Source organism: Hyperoodon ampullatus (assembly GCF_949752795.1).
Source record: "Hyperoodon ampullatus genome assembly, chromosome: 19".
Taxonomy (NCBI): Eukaryota; Metazoa; Chordata; class Mammalia; order Artiodactyla; family Ziphiidae; genus Hyperoodon; species Hyperoodon ampullatus.
Window position 1 is genome coordinate 47,307,587 of NC_136932.1, and position 22,070 is coordinate 47,329,656.

A 22,070-nucleotide genomic window follows, 5' to 3' on the forward strand; every position below is an offset into this window, starting at 1 on the left:
AACTAGAACAAAAAATCTTAAAATTTGTATGGAGACACAAAGGACCCCAAATAGCCAAAGCAGTCTTGAGGGAAAAAAACGGAGCTGGAGGAATCAGACTCCCTGACTTCAGACTATACTGCAAAGCTACAGTAATCAAGACAATATGGTACTGGCACAAAAACAGAAATATAGATCAATGGAACAGGATAGAAAGCCCAGAGATAAACCCACGTACCTATGGTCAACTAATCTATGACAAAGGAGGCAAGGATATACAATGGAGACAAGACAGTCTCTTCAGTAAGTGGTGCTGGGAAAACTGGACAGCTACATGTAAAAGAATGAAATTAGAACACTCCCTAACACCATACACAAAAACGCAAAATGGATCAGAGACTTAAATGTTAAGACCAGACACTATAAAACTCTTAGAGGAAAACATAGGAAGAACACTCTTTGACCTAAATCACAGCAAGATCTTTTTTGATCCACCTCCTAGAATAATGGAAATAAAAAGAAAAATAAACAAATGCGACCTAATGAAACTTAAAACCTTTGCAAAGCAAAGGAAACTACAAACAAGATGAAATGACAACCCACAGAATGGGAGAAAATATTTGCAAACAAATCAATGCACAAAGGATTATCTCCAAAATATATAAACAGCTCACGCAGCTCAGTATTAAAAAAACAACCAACCCAATCCAAAAATGGGCAGAAGACCTAAATAGACATTTCTCCAAAGAAGACATACAGATGGCCAAGAAGCACATGAAAAGCTGCTCAACATCGCTAATCATTAGAGAAACGCAAACCAAAACTACAGTGAAGTATCACGTCACACCGGTTAGAATGGGCATCATCAGAAAATCTACAAACAACAAATGCTGGAGAGGGTGTGGAGAAAAGGAAACCCTCTTGCACTGCTGGTGGGAATGTAAATTGATACAGCCACTATGGAGAACAGTATGGAGGTTCCTTAAAAAACTAAAAATAGAATCACCATATGACCCAGCAGTCCCACTACTGGGCATATACCCAGAGAAAAGCATAATTCAAAAAGACACATGCACCCCATTGTTCATTGCAGCACCATTTACAATAGCCAGGTCATGGAAGCAACCTAAATGCCCATCGACAGACGAATGGATAAAGAAGATGTGGTACCTATATACAATGGAATATTACTCAGCCATAAAAAGGAACAAAATTGGGTCGTTTGTAGAGACGTGGTTGGACCTAGAGACTGTCATACAGAGTGAAGTAAGTCAGAAAGAGAAAAACAAATATTGTATATTAATGCATATATGTGGAACCTAGAAAAATGGTACAGATGAACTGGTTTGCAGAGCAGAAGTTGAGACACAGATGTAGAGAACAAACGTATGGACACCAAGGGGGGAAAGTGGTGGGGGGAGGGAGGGTGGTGGTGTGATGAATTGGGAGATTGGGATTGATATATATACACTAATATGTATAAAATGGATAACTAATAAGAACCTGCTGTATAAAAAAATAAAATTCAAAAAAATTGAATATAAAAACTGAGACCATTTAAAAAAGAAAAGGAAGAATAATATTTAGTTGCTTTGTGAGTGAGTAAGGACTTATGAAGCAAAAAAGTGACCAGTGGAAACAAAGGAAATGGTGAACAGGTTTGACCATGTAAAACTTCAAAATCTCTACTTAAAAAAAAATAAATAAAAGATAGGTTATAAAGAAAAAACGTAAGTATGCTTGCAGCAGATATGAGAAAAGAGTAGTATCTTTATCATGAAGAATTCTTACAGATTAATCAGAAAAATGGGGGCTTCCCTGGTGGCGCAGTGGTTGAGAGTCCGCCTGCCAATGCAGGGGACACGGGTTCGCGCCCCCGTTCGGGAAGATCCCACATGTCGCGGAGCGGCTGGGCCCGTGAGCCATGGCTGCTGAGCCTGAGTGTCCGGAGCCTGTGCTCCGCAATGGGAAAGGCCACAGCAGTGAGAGGCCCGCATACCGCAAAAAAATAAATAAATAAATAAATAAGAAAAATGGATCAACAGTAACATGCCGGTCATACTAAGAAAGAATATGTTTTTAAGAGTTCACTAATAAATTCAAAGAAGTTCAAACTGAAAGAATAGTAAGAAAATATATTCAACTATCAAATTGGCAAAGATATTTTTTAAAAAATTCAGTGTTGATGTCTTTGGAATTGTGAACAGGGCAGCTTTTCTAGAAAGAAGTTTTGACGTGGATATCAATAACCTTATGGATGTTTATAGCTTTTGGAATCATAATTCCACTTTTTAGAATTTATCCTAAGAAATTAATGTTCATATGTTTATCATAGCAGTATTTTTTATTTAGGTTTTTTTAATTCAGGTATATCTTATCAGTAAAGTGCCCAAATTTTAAATGAACAGCTTGATTAAGTTTTACATGTGCATACACCACAAAACCATCTCCCAGGTCAAGATACAGGACATTTCCAGCATCCGGAAGGCTCCTCTCAGTCAGTACCTGTCTTCACCAAGAGTAACCAGTATTATGATCTCTGTTGCCATAGATTTATTTTGAACTTCACATAACATTATTTATAATAGCAAAAAATTGAAACAGTCGAAAAGTAAATAATGAAGAACTGACTACTTTGTTGGATCTCCACATGATGAAATAATATGAAGCCATTAAAAACGTTTTTGGTATGGAATTTCAGTTTGGGAAGATGAAAAAGTTCTGGAGATGGATGGTGGCGATGGTTGCACAACAGTGTGAATGTACTTAATGCCCCTGAACTGTAAACTTTAAAATGGCAGATTTTATGTTAGGTATATTTTAACATAATTTAAAAATGTTTTGGGTACTCTAGGTGAAGTTATATGGAGGAATTTTTGCATTATTTTTGTATCTTTTTGTAAGTCTGAAGTTATTTCAAAATAAAATGTTATAAAATGTCTTTGGAGAATTTTTATTGTTGAGTAAATCTCAGTATAATATATAGTGAAAAAAATATTCAGATCATACTACATATATAGCATAACCCTAATTTTTTGTGGAGGAGTTGGGATGGTTATGTGTGTGTATACACACACGTGAATATACATTATCTTTGCATAGATTTGAAAGCCTATGGAGAGATCAAGTGATACACCAATATATTGATATCGGTTTCATTATTGTGGTGATACTTTCCTTTTACCAAACTTCCTGTGATTACCCACATATTCCTTTTACAATTAGAATAAAGCAAGAAAAATTTTAACTAGAAGTTATTAAAAGGGAGAAAAATAAGGACTTCCCTGGTGGCGCAGTGGTTAAGAATCCACCTGCCAATGCACGGGACACTGGTTCGAGCCCTGATCTGGGAAGATCCCACATGCCACGGAGCAGCTAAGCCTGTGTGCCACAACTACTGAGGCCACGTGCCACAACTACTGAGGCCCGTGCGCCTAGAGCCTGTGCTCCACAACAAGAGAAGCCGCCGTAATGAGAAGCCTGCTCACCGCAACGAAGAGTAGCCCCCGCTCGCCACAACCAGAGAAAAGCCTGCACACAGCAACGAAGACCCAACACAGCCAAAAAAATAAAATAAATTTTTTTTTTTTAAATGGGAGAAAAATAAAACTTTTCAAAAATTGGCTTAATGACTTTGAAGATTACTTTCTTTAAGGGTTGTTCTCTTTCTTCATCTCTATCTTCAGTCATATATTTGCCAAGTCTCTTTTCTCCAGGTCTGATTCTAGGTAATGGTCTTTATCTTTTACCATTTTTCCCCCAACCTTTTATTTTAAAATAATTGTTGATGTAATTTTCATGGACCATCTGTGCTAATAGTGTATTTTTTTCCCCAGGTATTGAATTGAAACACCTTTGTTTGGAATACATGACTCCATGGCTATCAAATCTAGTACGTTTTTGTAAGCACAATGATGATGCCAAAAGACAAAGAGTTACTGCGATTCTTGATAAGCTGATAACAATGACTATAAACGAGAAACAGATGTATCCATCTATTCAAGCAAAAATATGGGGGAGCCTTGGGCAGGTATTGAGTTTGCTCAAATATTTATCTAGTACCTCCTTGGTGCAGATATTTATCTGATACCCACGTTGTACAAAGCACTAAGCTAGGGATATAGCTGTAGAAAAGACAGTCCCCTCTTTCAAAAAGCATGCAGACACCCACCTAATTCTTGATCTGCTTCAGAATTGAAGAAGTCTAATGCATGTCTCAGAGCCAGAGAAACACTAATTATTTTAGCACTCTTCTCCATGGCATAATTACAGTCATCCCACAGAATTCTCAGTGTGTAGAACCCACAGGTGCTGAGGGCCAACTGTACTATGCCATTTTTTATGTAAGGGACTTGAGCATCCCGGGAATTTGGTATCTGCAGGGAGTCCTGGAACTAATCTCCAAGGATACCAAGGGACGGCTGCATGTAGAATTTAACTGTAAAAATCTGATGTTGTTTCTAATAAATAGTGCATTAGAGTGTATTCTAGTACCCTATATACCATAGGTGTCAGTAAATGTTTGCTAATGATGTTATTTGGGCCACCTGCTCTCACTTCTAGTACCAGCATAAGAATGCCAGTATTAAAATAGTATAATGTAACTATTTTTTATCTGACAAGAATTATGCTACCATTTCTTCAAGATAATCATTGAAGGAGGCGATACCTTTACTCAATGCTGTGAATCCTCCAAATAATTTTAAATGACCTTGGAGCCATTTTTGTAGCTCTACAAAACATCTCAGTACTTGATGTCATTCCTGTATTTTAAAATAATTGTACTTTATACTGCTCGTACATTACTGTCTTAGAAGAGAACAGAGGTGCTTTAAGAGTGAGTGAAAATAGGACTTCCCTGGTGGCGCAGTGGTTAAGAATCCACCTGCCAATGCAGGGGACACGGGTTCGATCCCTGGTCTGGGAAGATCCCACATGCCGTGGAGCAGCTAAGCCTGTGCGCCACAACTACTGAGCCTGCGCTCTAGAGCCCACCAGCCCCAACTGCTGAAGCCTGCGCACCTAGATGTCGTGCTTCACAACAAGAGAAGCCACCGCAATGAGAAGCCCGCACACTGCAACGAAGAGTGGCCCCTGCTCACCGCAACTAGAGAAAGCCTGCCTGTGCGCAGCAACGAAGACCCAACGCAGCCAAATAAATAAATAAATAAATAAAATAAAATAGTAAAAAAAAAAAAAAAGAGTGAGTGAAAATAATATATGTAGAGATTTTAAATTTTTGAATGCTGGTCTCTAAAGGAATTGAGGGAATATTCTCATCCTTTCCTGGATATTTTATGATAAATTATATTTATTGACAGGTCTCTAAATAAAACCTAGTATTTTGGAGGCCTCAGGTAAAATAGAATTTTCATGTTGATTGGGCTACTCCTTGAACTATTTTTAAGTGAAAAATTAAGTTGGCAGAATGGCTAAAACATAAGTTATCTTCCCCTCTTCCACTAGATTACAGACCTCCTTGATGTTGTACTAGACAGTTTCATCAAAACCAGTGCAACGGGTGGCTTGGGATCAATAAAAGCTGAGGTGATGGCAGATACTGCTGTAGCTTTGGCTTCTGGAAATGTGAAATTGGTTTCAAGCAAGGTAATCCCTTTTCCTTTGCCTTCTGGGCTATGGCTTGATGTATCTGTTTTTATTAGGAGGTTTTTTGTTTTATAACGAGTCATTTTTAACTGAAATCTTTTGTGATAAAACTTTTTAACTCCCATGTTTTTTAAAATTCTGCTTCTTTACAGGTTATTGGAAGGATGTGCAAAATAATTGACAAGACATGCTTATCTCCAACTCCTACTTTAGAGCAACATCTTATGTGGGACGATATTGCTATTCTAGCACGCTACATGCTGATGCTGTCCTTCAACAATTCCCTTGATGTGGCAGCTCATCTCCCCTACCTCTTCCACGTCGTCACTTTCTTAGTAGCCACAGGGCCACTCTCCCTTAGAGCTTCCACACATGGATTGGTCATTAATATCATTCACTCTCTGTGTACTTGTTCTCAGCTTCATTTTAGTGGTAAGTTCCAGGAAAGCAATTTGTGTTTCACCAGTTCCTTTCTCCATTTTACACCACTTGACTGGCATAGATTACCTTATTATTTATTACAGTACCTTAATACCAAGCTGCTTAATCAAGCCTATGTTAATGATATGAAATATAATCAAATCAAAAAGAAAAAGAATGAATTACTTCCATTCCATCTCAAGCCATGGCAAAGATGTTCTGTGCACGTTTGTCGTGTAGACTCTAGTAGTTATCACATAAGCTAAAGGCTCAGCACCGGTTGACAGTGTTGCTTTACTAGCACGAATTTGTACGTAAAGGGAGCTAAGTAATGAGCATTAAGCTCATGTATCCAGAGGGTTGGTTTAGGGAGCATTGTTATGTAATTTTGATATGATATTCAAATTATCTAAATTCAAAATGAAATACGGCACTTTAGAATTAAAAAAATAGTATCTTTAAAGTCTTTACTTGTTCCTTTTTTCTTTTACAGAAGAGACCAAGCAAGTTTTGAGACTCAGTTTGACAGAGTTCTCATTACCCAAATTTTACCTGCTGTTTGGCATCAGCAAAGTCAAGTCAGCTGCTGTCATTGCCTTCCGCTCCAGCTACCGGGACAGGTCATTCTCTCCTGGCTCCTATGAGAGGGAGACTTTTGCTTTGACGTCCTTGGAAACAGTCACAGAAGCTTTGTTGGAGATCATGGAGGTATAGAAGGCAAAATGATAAGAAACTAAGCTCATTTTTAAAAATCCACTGGTACTGTATAGAAGAAATACTGGTTTATTCTGCTATTTTGCACTTAATGCTTAAATAAAAACACTCCCATGGAATGTGTTTATTGGTAATATATATGTCACTTATTTCGTGCCATTATAATAAACATTTTTTAATGTTTCTGTAAACATTTATATACATAAATATATTCAGAGTATCTTTTTTTTAGGCATGTATGAGAGATATTCCAACATGCAAGTGGCTGGACCAGTGGACAGAACTAGCTCAAAGGTACGTCCCAAATACATGTAAGTTGCAAAAGTACGTGTACTATTGAAAAGATAGATACTATTGCGTAATCAATATTTTAATTATTTAATATATATAAACACAAAGGTTTTCATAAGCTCTTTGGATCTTTAAATCGCAGATTTGCATTCCAATATAATCCATCCCTGCAACCAAGAGCTCTTGTTGTCTTTGGCTGTATTAGCAAACGAGTGTCTCATGGGCAGATAAAGCAGATTATCCGTATTCTCAGCAAGGTACCTCCTCCTCTCCTCCCAACTATTTGTTGCTCCCAAGTTGTAAAGTATATCTTGAAGTTTTCTAAGGGACATTTAAATTTGAATTTAATAAAATATCTTGTATGTTGCTTATTGAATCTTTAAAAAATGGGTTTTGATTATTTTTTTATTGTAATTCTTTGAAGGGAAGAAACCTCTCTCTAGAGAACATATCTTAAAAAGAAAATTAAGTATTTCTTTTGGTAGAAGGTACTCTTAATATTTTATTATAAGCATTTAACTAGATGGTAAGACTAGCCTTATATAAAATTATATAATTTGTAATTACCTATAATAATGCCTGACTTCTTATATTAGAATATAATATAGAAATATTTTAAAATAAGAACCCAAATGTGCTTTGAGCTAGCTACCAAAATCACCACAGCACTGGAAATAATTCTCACACTTATTAAATAAGGAATTGTTCCTGAAATAATTCTGAGATTCAGTTTAGGAGTTAATGTTTTATTTCAATGAAAGTAAAATAAAGAATTCTGTTTCCCTAAAAGGCGCTTGAGAGTTGCTTAAAAGGACCTGATACTTACAACAGTCAAGTTCTGATAGAAGCTACCGTAATAGCACTAACCAAATTACAACCACTTCTTAATAAGGTAATTACTGTGTAGAAAATGAGTGCATTCATTTTGGGTATCAGTGTTAAATGTAATTTTCTTTCAGAATTCAGAAAATAAGATGGATTGAGAAGGTATAAAGAAAGAGCTATAGTTAAAGTAGAACTTCCTGCCTTAAGATTTAGTTGTTTTTGAAGTATTTACGTTAGAGGAAGAATAAGTATGGGCAGTACGTTCTCAAATGCTTGCGTGCTGTCTCATCAGTGCTAAAGGACAGATGGGCATATATTCTTAATTCTTTTATCCAGTAAGTAAGAATTGAGCATCTGCTGTGTGCCAAGTACTGTTTTAGGTACTAGAGATATATAACTGAACAAAGCCAATAAAATTATCTGCCTTCGTGGAACTTTCATTGTAGGGTGAATGTGGAAGTTGAGGAGTGGCTAGATAATAAAGTAATTAAAATATATGATATATTAATTGGTGACCATTATTGTGAAGAAATGTAAAGCTGGGTAAGGTATACCTGATAATCAAAAGTTTGGGTGCTAAGTGAAGGTAATGTTTAAAAGGAATAGGATGATAATAGCCACCGTTTTAGGATGGTCTGAGATCATCTCAGCTTTGTGACCTCAAGCAGGTCATTTAACATCTGGACATCATGTTTCCACATTGATAAAATGAGTAAAATGGACTAGATGATGGCATAGTATTATCTTCCAACTCTGAAGTTGTATTCTATGAATTGAGTACAAAGATACGCCAGATTTCAGAGAGATTACTGAGAAATAAATACTTGTATATTCCTGGTATTGAGTTATATGTTCTACAAACATTCTAATCCTAACTTACACAAAATGGTTCTCTCGTCTTCACTGTGAGGGTGAAGGTCATTCTGGCAGTCGTGTGCACAGCGGATTGGAGCAGGGAGAAACTGGAGGAAGAAAGAATCTGCATTTAGAATAAAGAAGGTTGGCATGGCACAGTGTTATTAGCAATAAACAGGCACAAAAGGGACTACTTGGAAGCATCAACAAAACTTGGTGACCAGGTTTTAGAATCCAAGAATAGGGAGCAATCAAAGGAGATGCCAAGGTTCTCAGCCTGGTAACAGTGTCTTTAGTTACACACGTGGAATACAGGAAGAGCTTACTGATATATTTACCTTCTCCAGAAGAGAAAACATGCATAATTTGTGGGATAACATGATCTGTTTTGTACTGCAGTGTGTTTTGATGAGGCTGTCTGTGGTTCATCTTGCTAACCTGTAGTGCGTCTCCCTTGCCAGGACTCCCCTCTGCATAAAGCCCTCTTTTGGGTAGCTGTGGCCGTGCTGCAGCTCGATGAAGTCAACTTGTATTCAGCGGGCACCGCACTTCTGGAACAAAACCTGCACACCTTAGACAGTCTCCGGATATTCAATGACAAGGTGAATAAGCTTCCACTTGGTATTCCTAAATGCCAAGCACATTAGAGCGCCTCCCTCTTCTCTTGTTGTTATCTTTTAAAATCAGAAGAGGTCCGTAACTTAAATATGAATTTCTGTAATGTAACTTATTATGAGTATAGTTCCTTACTAGCTCATAAAAACTGTTTAAACTTTGCATATTTTTATATAAAAATAGCAGAAAACAGTATTTGCCCAATATTAGTAAACAGAATAGGGATAAAAATAGTAATAATAATAGCTACCATGCTAGGCCCTATGCTGTCCAATGCACTGTACACTCAGTTGTAATTTCATAACCCAAAGGTAAAGGTTAGCATTCCCCACCCCCATTTCACTTCACAAAGAAATAATCTGAAAATGAGCTTACTTTTATTGAATTATGGTACTTAATGAAAAATAGGTATAATTAGAAGCAGATAAGGAATTTGGAGAGTCTTAAGGAAACTTTTGGATACTTAATTATACTAGTTTTTTGTTTGTTTAATCCCACTTTAAAACATACCATCACCACCCCTCTTAACATTTATCAGCCTTGATTGAGGTTGGATTTTGGTTCACAGAGGATAGTGGAAGGAATATAACAGTAAGAAATTGTATTCCTTTTGTCTTTGGAGAGAAAAAAATGGGACCAGTCTAGGAGAAAAGAGAGGAATTTTAAGATAGATGTGTGTATATAACAAGAGATTTGCTTGAAGTGAAATTAACAGAGCTTGTGGGTAGAAAGAAACAGAACCAGAGCATGGTTTTAAGTGTGAAGATACCTCATCTAAAAATTATTCGATCAGTCTTATGTAGACCCAGAACAGCTGGGGCTCTGGGAAGTATGGAAACAAAATTATAGCGGTAGAAGCTACCTTGAAGTTTATCAGTCAGACCTCCATTTTACAAGATAGAAAAGAACAAAGAAGTCAAGTAACTTGTTCATGTTTGTACATCTGATGTGGGACTAGAACCTCTCTTTCCTAATACCCATTGCCCTTTTCTGGGGTGGTCTTGGGACAGTGGTGGTCAGAGAGATAGCTAGCTATTGGCCATTTCTGTGAATATAAGAATAGTCATAAGTGAAGTGTTTGTCTAGGAATATCTGCCTTGGCATTTTCATTGCCAGAACAGCCCATTAGCAGAAGCTAATATTGCCTCCAGTGCCCCAGGGTACTAGGAATCAGAGATAATAAAGCCTGTTAAAAGTCACCAGAATGGCGGGCTTCCCTGGTGACGCAGTGGTTGAGAGTCCGCCTGCCGATGCAGGGGACGAGGGTTCGTGCCCCGGTCCGGGAAGATCCCACATGCCGCGGAGCGGCTGGGCCCGTGAGCCATGGCCGCTGAGCCTGCGCGTCCGGAGCCTGTGCTCCGCAGCGGGAGAGGCTGCAGCGGTGAGAGGCCCGCATACCGCAAAAAAAAAAAAAAGTCACCAGAATGAACGATGAATAAGGTCTGCGAATCTGTTGTATAACCTGGTGACTGTAGTTGATAACACTGTAGTGTATAATTGAAATTTGCTAAGAGAATAGAACTTAAATCTTCTTACCAAAAAGGGGGATGGGATATAAATATGTGAGGTGATGGATGTGTTTATTAACTTAATGCGGGGAATCCTTTCACAATGTGTATGTGAAAGGATATATATTCATCGTTCAAATCATCACATTGCACACTTTAAATATCTTACAATTTTATTTGTCAGTTATACCTCAGTAAAGCTGAAAATATATATACATAAATTGAACATATAGTAGGTTAATACTTTATGTAATATTTATATGATATTCTGCAATTTGGTTTTTTATTTAACAATATAAAGTGAACGGCTTTCTAAGCATGTATATATTGTACACACACACATAAATGTGTGTGTGTATATATATACATTTGTGTGTGTGTGTGTGTATAATTCTTTCTCATGGCTGCAGAGTATTTTAAAGTATGCATGAAGCACAATTTATTCAACCATTTGCCCATTGATGAACATTTGATTTGTCTTTCATCTTTTCTATTATAAAAAATGCTCGAAACATCTCCCTACATTTATTTTATAGACTCATGCTTTTCTTTCTTTGAGATAGAAATCTAGATAGACCTGAACATGACCCTAAATACCTTCAGTTTTTGCTTTAAAAGAATCTCTGTGCATAAGGAAATCACAGGGCTTCTTTTTTTAAAAATGCAAATTCCCGGTCCTTATCACCTCTCATGATTCTGAGATGGAACCCAGTACTTTCCACCTTTAAACAAGCATCATCAGTGACTTTAAAGCAGGTGTTCCTGGTACCACACTTTAGGAAACATTGACATATGTGCACTGCCATGTGTAAAACGGATAACTGGTGGGAACCTGCTGTATAGTGCAGGGACCTCAGCTCCGTGCTCTGTTTCGACGTAGATGGGTGGGATGGGGGTGGGGGTGGGGAAGTCCAAGAGGGAGGGGATATATGTATACATATATCTGATTCACTTCCTTGTACAGCAGAAACTAAAACACTGTAAAGCAACTATACCCCAATTTTTAAAAAATCTTAATTTAGAGGTCAAGTTACACAGCATTTTTGAGTTTCAATTTCCTTGTTTTCCCACACTAGAATGTCACATCCACCAGGGCGAGTAGTTTTTGTCTGTTTAGCTCACTGACGTACTTGCAGAGCCTAGAACCATGCCTGGCACATCAAAAACATATAATGAGTATTTGATAAGTAAAAGAATGAATGAATGAATCTGTCAGTCTGTAAAGTGGAGCTAATACCTATTACATAGAATTGCTTTAAGGTTTCAATGCAATAATGTATCTAATACTTGTATACAGCAGGCACTCAGTAAATATGAACTCTCTTCATTCTCTTGAATTTCCAGTCATCATAGTACACAAAGTGCCAGCTACAGTTCAGTGCATGGTCTTATTTAAAATAACAATACTTTTAGTTTTTAAAAAGTCACCAGGATATAAATTGACAGTCACTTACCTTGCATTGTAAATCAAAGCTGTTTTATCTTCCATCACCTTATTATTTATATGCTTAACTATCTTGCACGAATTTATTTGCAGTACCTTAAATGTTCTGTGGTTTTCTGTAGTCACCTGAAAATAATTTCTCTCAACCTGAAAGGAGTATTTACCTTGTCACAGCTGTTGAACACAAACAAAAACCAATAAGTGATCCTTCCTGTGTGGACCCCGTCAACCATCTCATGATTATTTTTTAATAGAGTCCAGAGGAAGTATTCATGGCGATCCGGAATCCTCTGGAATGGCACTGCAAACAAATGGATCATTTTGTTGGACTCAATTTCAACTCTAACTTTAACTTCGCATTGGTTGGACACCTCTTAAAAGGTAGAGGCCTTATGTCAGAATATTTTTATGAAATGGTGTCGAGAAGCCAGAAGTAACTGAAATGATTGAGTGCTTGAAATAATTTGGCTCATGTGTCTCACTTTAAACACAACTGTATGTCTTACTGCGTTATGTTTTGTTCAGTATATATTTTAATAGAGCCTAATTTCCACATCACATATCAAATTTCCTTTAAAAAGCAAAGGAGTTGATTCTTATAAAATTTCTAAGTACTGAACTTTCTAATAGCTGTTTTATTAATGCTACTTATTGATAAGTATCGTTTTGATTATCAAAATAAGATAGACTGCAAATCAATAAATGTTATTTGAGTAACTCATGTTAGAAAATGTTATGTTAGGGATTTGACCGCAGATTTTCTTAACTTGTTACTAATTTACTGTTGATCAATCCGATTATCACATACCATAGACCCTCACCCTTCTGGTGCCCCATCCTCCCACCTCCACGTTTCTGTACTGCTTATAGCAGCGACCTCCAGCTCTTCCTCAGAGCTAGCTTGTTCACTCCCTCACCTGACTTTACTCCCTACTGGTGACTTTGCTGAGTGTTAGTTTTGGTTTATCAATGTGGGGCAGTCATGGCCCAAGACTGCAGTTAACAGGAACGGCAAATGGGGTGAGTCAGAAGCAAAAATAGTGTAAAGTATGGCCTGGGATAAGGAGCTGGCATGAATTGCTGGCTTTAGATTTGGCCAGAATTAGAGACTCAAACTAGAGCTTGAATCTGCAGTTTTGTATCAATTTAAATGATTGTTAAGCTTGAGGGATCATAGAGGTTCCCCCAGTTTTTCACCAAATATATATATACACCTACCATTGTGAATGTATACATTTGATTTCACCACCTTATGAAATTTCTGCAAAAAATATTGACAGTTTTAATCTCTAAAGTGAATAGGCATTGCTCAAAAGATACTACATTTACTATAGGATACCAAGAAGATGGATTGCAACTAGGCTGATAAAATGCTTGTTTGTTCTGTATTTCTAAAAGAATACCAAATATTTTTAATGTACAAATCCCCTATTTTAAATGGAGTAGCATTAGTGATTAAAAGTTGTCCAGAGATCAAGCTTACCCTCTAATCAACCGGATTCTTTGGGCTCTGAGAGCTTATACTCCCTATATCATAAGGCTTTTTTCTTTAATTAAAAAAAAAATTTAAGGGCTTCCCTGGTGGCGCAGTGGTTGAGAGTCCGCCTGCCAATGCAGGGGACACGGGTTCGTGCCCCGGTCTGGGAAGATCCCACATGCCGCGGAGCGGCTGGGCCCATGAGCCATGGCCGCTGAGCCTGCGCGTCCGGAGCCTGTGCTCCTCAACAGGAGAGGCCACAACAGTGAGAGGCCCGTGTACCGCAAAAAAAAAATAAAAAATTTAAGTGATAGAACCCTATTTTCAAAGCATATCTTAAGGCAAACTACACTAAATAGGTTTTAAAAAATTCCTTGTGCTGCTTTAGGGAATAGAAGATCTGAAACACCATCATCTTCTAATTTTCCTCTCCCTGAGGTACCTTTGAGTTCCAGGGAACATTATTCTTTTCTATACATTTTAATCCTATATGTAATTAATTAACTATTAACATATGTATATATTTTACCTTCCCAAATGGCTATTCCCCTTACATACTTCCTTTCCTTGCAAAGTTGCTAGTCACAGAATAAGAATTCAACAGATACTTGTTGAAAGAATGAATTAACTTCTTGTTTGTTTTTATTTTTTGTAGGATACAGGCATCCTTCACCTGCCATTGTTGCAAGAACAGTCAGAATTTTGCATACACTACTAACTCTGGTTAATAAACATAGAAATTGTGACAAATTTGAGGTGAATACACAGAGCGTGGCTTACCTGGCAGGTAAAAACACAAAATAGACAAAATTAATCTTACCACAGCTATATCTAAGGACCATGAAAAAGGTACAGACACGTCTGGGTCCTTCTGCTGGTTGCTTGGCAGGGTAAAGAGTTCACAGTTCAGTCCTGTGGCATTGGTTAAAATTTGGAAAGTTTTGCCAAGACATTTTTCCTTATAAAAGAATTTGCATTAATATGTGAAGTGTGTTCCCTTAGTCACCTTTGGTTCAAGACACCACGTGGCTCCCTGTTGTCTGTCGTAAAATCTAAAAGCCTCAGCCTAGCGTCCTGGGCCCTTAAGCAGCCCTCCTGATTCTGTCCCCGTTCTCTAATTTCATAGGCTTCATTGTTTATCACCTCTCCAAATGGATGGGCTATTTGAAGCTAATCTACTTGCCATCTCCTAGAAGTGCCTTTATGCTTCTTTAATATTCATTTCTGATGCTGTTTGTTTTACCTAGACTGTCTGCCCATCCCCACCATTCCATTATACCATCCCTATCCGCTCTTACCTGATTTGTGTTTCTCCTCTCAACAACACTTAGCACTTGTATATAACACAATTCTTGAACATCGTTGTTTGTTGGAAAGTGCTGATTCCCAGTTTAGCAGACTTCAGTTTGTGGCACCTTTTTTGTTGGAATTATTTGACCTTGGGCAAATCATTTAACGTTTCAGAGTATTTTTCTTTATCTAAGAAATGGACCTTATAGTCCTGCCCTGCCTACCTTTTGTGTTTGTTGAGGTCCAGTGTTTATTAAAGCACTTGACTAATATAAGGTGCTCTTTAAATCTCTTTGTAAGTTTCATGTTTACATGCAGTCTTCCAAAACAGACTGTAAACGCTTTAACATAAACAAGTCTGTCCTAAGTGTTTTATATCTTTAAACGTCATACTCTCATGTTTAATAGCTATTATTCTCTTCAGGAGGTTGTAAGAAGTATATCCTAATTTAAGTCACACTTGTGATTTATTAAATTTTTAAATCTTCCTTCTTTTTCCTTTTAGCTTTACTTACAGTGTCTGAGGAGGTTCGAAGTCGCTGTAGCCTAAAACATAGAAAGTCTCTTCTTCTTACTGATATTTCAATGGAAAATATTCCTATGGATACATATCCCATTCATCATGGTGACCCTAGCTATAGGTAAATGGACGTCTCCCACAATTAGATAATTACAATCAGGTTTCAATATTCCATGCCAATGGAGGCAAGCGGGCAGAGTAATCCAGAAGGTAATATAGAAGGGACTCTAAAGATAACCTAGGAAGAGTGTGTAAATCAAAACTCATTTTATAAATGTACAGTATTTTATGTGTGTTAGTTGAAGGAAAGTTCTTCTAATCTAATTGTGCTAATTAGTTAACATTAGTTTGCCTCTTTTTAAGCACAAATCAGTTGAATAATGAAAAGAGATGATCTTGAAAGTATCGGATTGCAGGAAAAGGCCTAGGAAAACCTAATGTGAAATATAAGCAACATTACATGCTTAATGATAGAAAACTAAGCTATACAGATTTGTTTAAAAGATACACATGCCAACATATTTATTGTATTTACTCATATCACACTAAAGTTACTAAAAAGTTTTCTATAGTACAGATTTAGATGTTAAGATAATCAAAGTATATCCTGTTGTATGTTGCTTTGAGTGGTATATTTTTCACTAAAACATAGAGAAATTACATGAAAATAGCATCATTTGGAGTTTTTTTATATTTTCAATTAAACAAAGATACCTTTAAGTTTTAGGTACAGTGTTGAACATGGGAAAATAATCTTGTATTTGTAGTGCTTATATCATTAAATTTATCAGCATCCCGCTTTTTGATAAAAAACCCTCAGCAATTTCCAGCTGAGATGTTAACAATGTATGCAAAAGCTTTCCAGGCATACTTGGCTTTCAGTAGTCTTACTCTTCAGTCATTCCTATGATCATATTTCTTTGAGATATGCCCTTTTTTGTTATGAGAAGGAGAAAGTGAGTTTGACTGTGTTCCCCCTTGGTTTTTAAACCAGGGATACAATTGCTTATTTAGACTTGATTCTCCCTGATTAAAAAATCAATGCAGTACAGTTCAGTTGAGCATTTGTTGAGTACCTACTGTGTATCAGATGTCATGGCAAGAAAGTGGATACTTCCTGGGGATAGATTAAGAGTTTGTACCCTAAAGAGTGAGCTTTACAGTACAGTTTTAAAATTACTTGATCGCTGCCATTGGGAAGTACAGTAGCCAATTAGAAGGACCAGCAGTGGTCGTATTTGTCATCATGTTTATTGATTCTTCTCAATTGTTTTCATCTCTCAGGACACTAAAGGAGAATCAGCCATGGTCCTCTCCCAAAGGTTCTGAAGGATACCTTGCAGCCAGCTATCCACCTGCGGGCCAGACCAGTCCCCGAGCCAGGAAATCCATGAGTTTGGACATGGGGCAGCCTTCTCAGGCCAACACGAAGAAGTTGCTTGGTTAGTTTATCTAAATTATGTAGAAAGTTTTAGAATTCTTTTCAAAAATGGTCAGATACTTTCACTCCTGGAAAATTATTTGAAGCTGTTCAAGATTATCAAAATCTCCTGTTTTTGATGTAGCAAAGTTTTTGATGCCAATTATGAGAGAGTTTGATAGATCAGTTAAGCCATATCAGTTAAGATAGAGGAATGAGAATGAGATCTTGAAACAGTTTTGGGGGGATTCTTAGACTAAATAGTGTGGCTCTACTTGTTTGATTCTGCCTTGGCCAGGCAGAAGGGAAATGGGAGTCGGAGAGACATTAGATACTCACAGAAAAGGAAGAGCCTTGCAGCATTCAGATGCAGGGCCTTGAACAATATATTTCCCAGAATTACCCTCTGAGGACAGGATACATCAATATGCTATGAAGCTATAATAATACTATTTGCCATCTTTTCTTTAAAAAGACAAAAAGGTAAGAGTTTTTGATTACTGTATTTTTTTTATTACTGCAAGAAGATAGGGTTCTTGGAAGTTAACATTGCTCGGTTATATCAACATTTGACCGTGAGAAATATACCTGAAATGCTGTGAGACCCTTTCTCCCTTTTCAAAAACTGAAGTAAATAATGAGAGAGCCCACTGATCCCACCTCACCACAGATTGAATGCAAAGGTGCTCTTACACAACTTTGGCTAAAGAAGTATAAAATAAATAACCTGCCAATAAACCATGAGAGAAGTTGAAGCCATGAATGTTCATCACTATTACTAGTCACATAGGACTGTTATCTTTTGTTTATTTATTTTATTTATTTATTTACTTTTGGCTGCATTGGGTCTTTGTTGCTGCACGCGGGCTTTCTCTAGTTGTGGTGAGCGGGGGCTACTCTTCGTTGCTGTGCACAGGCTTCTCATTGCAGTGGCTTCTCTTGTTGCGGAGCACAGGCTCTAGGCGCGCGGGCTTCAGTAGTTGCAGCACATGGGCTCAGTAGTTCTGGCACACGGGCTTAGTTGCTCCGCAGCATGTGGGATCTTCCTGGACCAGGGCTCGAACCCGTGTCCCCTGCGTTGGCAAGCGGATTCTTAACCACTGCGCCATTAGGGAAGTCCCAAGGACTGTTATCTTTTGTTTGAGTTCCTTTCTCTTTATACTTTTCCATAAATAATGTTCTACGAGTTTCCTGGTTACTTTGTGTTTTGTGATTCTGAGTTTTCATGCCAAGGAAGTTGTAAATGAAAAACTAACTTCAGAGAAAAATGCAATATTGAATTCATTCAACCCATGTGATAGACGAAAAAGTTATAGTCTTTGCCCTGGAGGAGCTCATAGTTTGGTGGCTAAGACTTATAATCAGGCAATTGCAACAGCATCCCCAGGTGCCATTAAAGTAAGGAAATTAGGAAAAGCTACAGAGAGGAGGTAACATTTGAACCGGATCTTGAAATTTTAATACATGCTTGCCCGGTAGGCACAGGGTAAGGAAGGCATGTATTCAAGAGAGGGGGGAAATAGCATGAATAAAGCAAAGTCAGGAAAAGCACTTGGGTACGAAATGAGGCTAGAGAAGAATTGCAACTAGTTTGTGGGAGACTTTGTGCCATGTTAAGAGATTTAGCCTTATCATGTATCCAGCAGGGATCTTTAAGTAGGGGAGAGACGTTACAAAATGTTATTCTTAGGAAAGGTTTTTGGCTACAATATGGAGAAATAGGAAGAGTTTTTTCACAAGGGAATCATTTAAGAGATCGTTACAGCAGTCCAAGCAAAAAATGCTGTAGGCCTGCACTAAGGCAGGAGCAGTGGGACAGTGGAGAAAAGGAATCAGGTGTGGGACTTAGTGCCTGACTGTTTGGGCCAGGTGGGGAGGGAGAAGGCAGTGAAGGATGTCAGAAATTTCTGGCTTCAAAACCTGGCTGGATTGTGATTCCATTCACAGAGATCAAGACTAATATATTTATAGTACAAGATAAATTTAGGTTGGTTGGTATTATATTTGAGATCCCTTCAGGATTCTTGGCGTGTATATGTAAGAGATAAATGAAAACATACATCTGGAGTTGAGGAAGAGAGAAGTGGACAAGTGGCACATTTAGAATTGATTAGTTCGTTAGACCGCTGAAGCTATGGGAGTGGAAGGAGATCTCCCAGGAAGAATGCAGAGTGTAAAGTAAAAAAGGAAGAATGAGGAAAGTAAGAAAACTAAACGTAGAGAGTGGTGTCCTGATCTCATGCAGTATGAAAGCACGAATTGGTTTTTAGGAAATTTGATATTTTAAGTCTGGTCACTAACTGGATGCCTAGGCTTGCGACTTCAGGCTAATCTCTTAACTGCTCATGGCTTCCTCAGTTTACAGGTACAGGAAATGAAGGGGTTGGACTAGATTCTTTTGGGCTGTTAAATTATTTGACCTTGATTTTTATGACTATTGTGAATAATTATTAGTATTAAAACTTGAGGTTAACAGAACATTAAATTTCTCAAGTGTTCAATTGTCATATGTAATTATAGTGGCTTCAGTTCTGGCTTTTAAAAAATAATACTGTCAGAAGTATTCCAGATTTGCTCTTAGAGCTGTACCAAGAAAAATAAGAGAAGTTCTTGGAATATAAAGAACAGAAATATATAAGTTCCAAATAATCCAGTTTCAATACTTTTACTTTAAGAGAAAGGTATTTAACATTGGTATAATACATGATTAGAGAAACTCAAAGCCAAGTGGGAAATGGTACTGCTTGCTATTTTTGAAGCATCTCCCAGTGTATCTATTATTTAGTACTTTGAGGCATGCACATCCTTTTTTCAAAGCCTGAAGAAGTAAAATCAAACTTTGATTTTGTCTACTTTTAGAAATTCTTCATAGGTTAATGACTCATTCTTGGCACCAGCAGAATGCCTTAAATTGAAAAAAGGCTGTTCAGACATAGTTGATCTTTGCTACTAAACAGCACATATCTCTGTATTTATTATCAAATATTGTACTTGTTGGTGGAGTTTGGTTTACCTCCAGTGTAGTGCATGTAATCTCAATTTAATTTGGACCAATAAGGCACATCCTGTCCTGAAACAGAACAGCTGTGTGGCCAAAATTCCTTGAGAAGATGGAAAAAAACAGGAAAGGAGAGGAACTCTGCCCCAGGGATATGTTTGAGCTTTCTTTGGGTCCTTAAGTGAAAACTTAAACACTTTATGCCCAAACATTTTCTTTTTAGTATATTCCTATTCACAGACACTGTGGTTAATGAACTTCCATATTCTGTAACTTTTGTTTATAGGAACAAGGAAAAGTTTTGATCACTTGATATCAGACACAAAGGCTCCTAAAAGGCAAGAAATGGAATCAGGGATCACAACACCCCCCAAAATGAGGAGAGTAGCAGAAACTGATTATGAAATGGGTGAGAAACAAAGTTAATAATTAATCTAGATCATTGAAAGTAAGGAGGGAGAGTACATTAAAGCCATATTTGCTTTCCAGCCATTTCTTAGTATCATTAGGATAAAATATAGAAACATTTGCTCTTTTTCAAAAGACAAAGACAAGCTATACAGTCCTTAAAATGACAGATATCCTGAAACCTGTGTAGAAAGTAAGCATACATATGATATACAACATTGTATACAGCTAGCCAGAACTTTTATATAGGTGAATAGTAATTTTGTATTATATTTATGTTGATATTTTAAGTGTCTATTAAAAAGCTATCGAATTTTAGAAGTGACATTAAAATCTGTTAGGTGAAGTAGTATCTAGTGTGTTATATTTGATTAATATACCTGATTGTGTTAATCCATATCTTACCACAGAAACTCAAAGGATTTCCTCATCACAACAGCACCCACATTTACGTAAAGTTTCAGTGTCTGAATCAAATGTTCTCTTAGATGAAGAAGTACTTACTGATCCGAAGATCCAAGCACTTCTTCTTACTGTTCTGGTAATACTTTTTGCTTTTTGTGGGGTTTTTTTTCCAGTCTACTCTTAGAAGGCCCTTAAATATTAAAAACATGAAAGGAAGGCCATATTCTGCTTCTCACCGAAACAGGTAACAATTCAGCCACAAAATAAAATTTTTTTTGCTTACTTTTTTGCAGGCTACGCTGGTGAAATACACCACGGATGAGTTTGATCAACGAATTCTTTATGAATACTTAGCAGAAGCTAGTGTTGTTTTCCCCAAAGTTTTTCCTGTTGTGTAAGTATCTCCACTTGTGTTTAACTTTTGTATCTGTCTTGAAGTCAAATGTTTTATAAAAGCTTAGGAAAAGTATCACCCAGTAGTGTTCACTGGTTGTGGAGAGGGGAACGTGAAGTAGTGTGATAGTGATTTTTAGCTTAGAGACAGTGGGTTTAATGGGACCTAGGACTAGATTTGGCCTGTCGATCGGGAAAAGCATTTTTTTTTTTAATTCAAACAGAAAGTCACAAAAATTATAATCATCCTCATCAGTTCACTCAGTCCCATGTAATTAATTTTTTTTCATCTTGATCTTTTGTTAGCACTTTTATGAATTCATCAGTTTTCCATTGGAGTTTTGAAAATGCTTATTCATTCAGTTCAGCGGTGTAGTCAGTTACCAGAAACCTGTACTTGTCAGAGTGGGAAAAACATTTTTTTATCTTGTGATTTTCTTACATTTTTCATTGTGATGAGCATTGTTTATTTCCTCACTTAGGAGAAAGCTGTTAGATTGCTATATTTAAATCAGCATACCTGTTCTGTTTTCTTTTTCGGTAAAGCTTTTGTTTTTAATCCACAGCTGAGTGAAAACAAAATTGACTTCTTATTTAGGAGATGAATTTTATTCTCTCTTAAGGGCTAAAATCATATTAGCCTCAAAGTGTTCAAATCTAAATAACCCAAAGAAACTTGGGAAACTCTATTCCTAATCTAGGCCTTCTGTGTAGTATCATTATTTCTTTGTTTTTGTTTAATCTTATTTATAAATTTCAGAATTTTATATACTTGGCTCTTGGTTTTTTTTTTTTGTTTTTTTTTTTTGCGGTACGCAGGCCTCTCACTGCTGTGGCCTCTCCCATTGCGGAGCACAGGCTCCAGACACGCAGGCTCAGCGGCCATGGCTCACGGGCCCAG

The 22,070-nt window shown here is 37.2% G+C and overlaps 1 protein-coding gene across 1 annotated transcript in view; it reads left to right on the plus strand.

Annotated features, from left to right (window-relative positions):
- NF1 (neurofibromin 1) overlaps positions 1 to 22,070 on the plus strand; it is a gene marked incomplete at both ends in the record, with an annotated part of 254,679 nt that overhangs the window by 218,579 nt on the left and 14,030 nt on the right. The window contains 15 exons of the mRNA XM_079725195.1: positions 3,816 to 4,009; positions 5,446 to 5,586; positions 5,739 to 6,018; positions 6,500 to 6,714; positions 6,953 to 7,014; positions 7,154 to 7,268; positions 7,802 to 7,903; positions 9,153 to 9,293; positions 12,513 to 12,639; positions 14,391 to 14,522; positions 15,531 to 15,666; positions 16,830 to 16,987; positions 20,250 to 20,372; positions 20,782 to 20,912; positions 21,070 to 21,170. Coding sequence (XP_079581321.1) covers positions 3,816 to 4,009; positions 5,446 to 5,586; positions 5,739 to 6,018; positions 6,500 to 6,714; positions 6,953 to 7,014; positions 7,154 to 7,268; positions 7,802 to 7,903; positions 9,153 to 9,293; positions 12,513 to 12,639; positions 14,391 to 14,522; positions 15,531 to 15,666; positions 16,830 to 16,987; positions 20,250 to 20,372; positions 20,782 to 20,912; positions 21,070 to 21,170 — 2,158 coding nt within the window. The remainder of the gene's footprint in view (positions 1 to 3,815; positions 4,010 to 5,445; positions 5,587 to 5,738; positions 6,019 to 6,499; positions 6,715 to 6,952; positions 7,015 to 7,153; positions 7,269 to 7,801; positions 7,904 to 9,152; positions 9,294 to 12,512; positions 12,640 to 14,390; positions 14,523 to 15,530; positions 15,667 to 16,829; positions 16,988 to 20,249; positions 20,373 to 20,781; positions 20,913 to 21,069; positions 21,171 to 22,070) is intronic.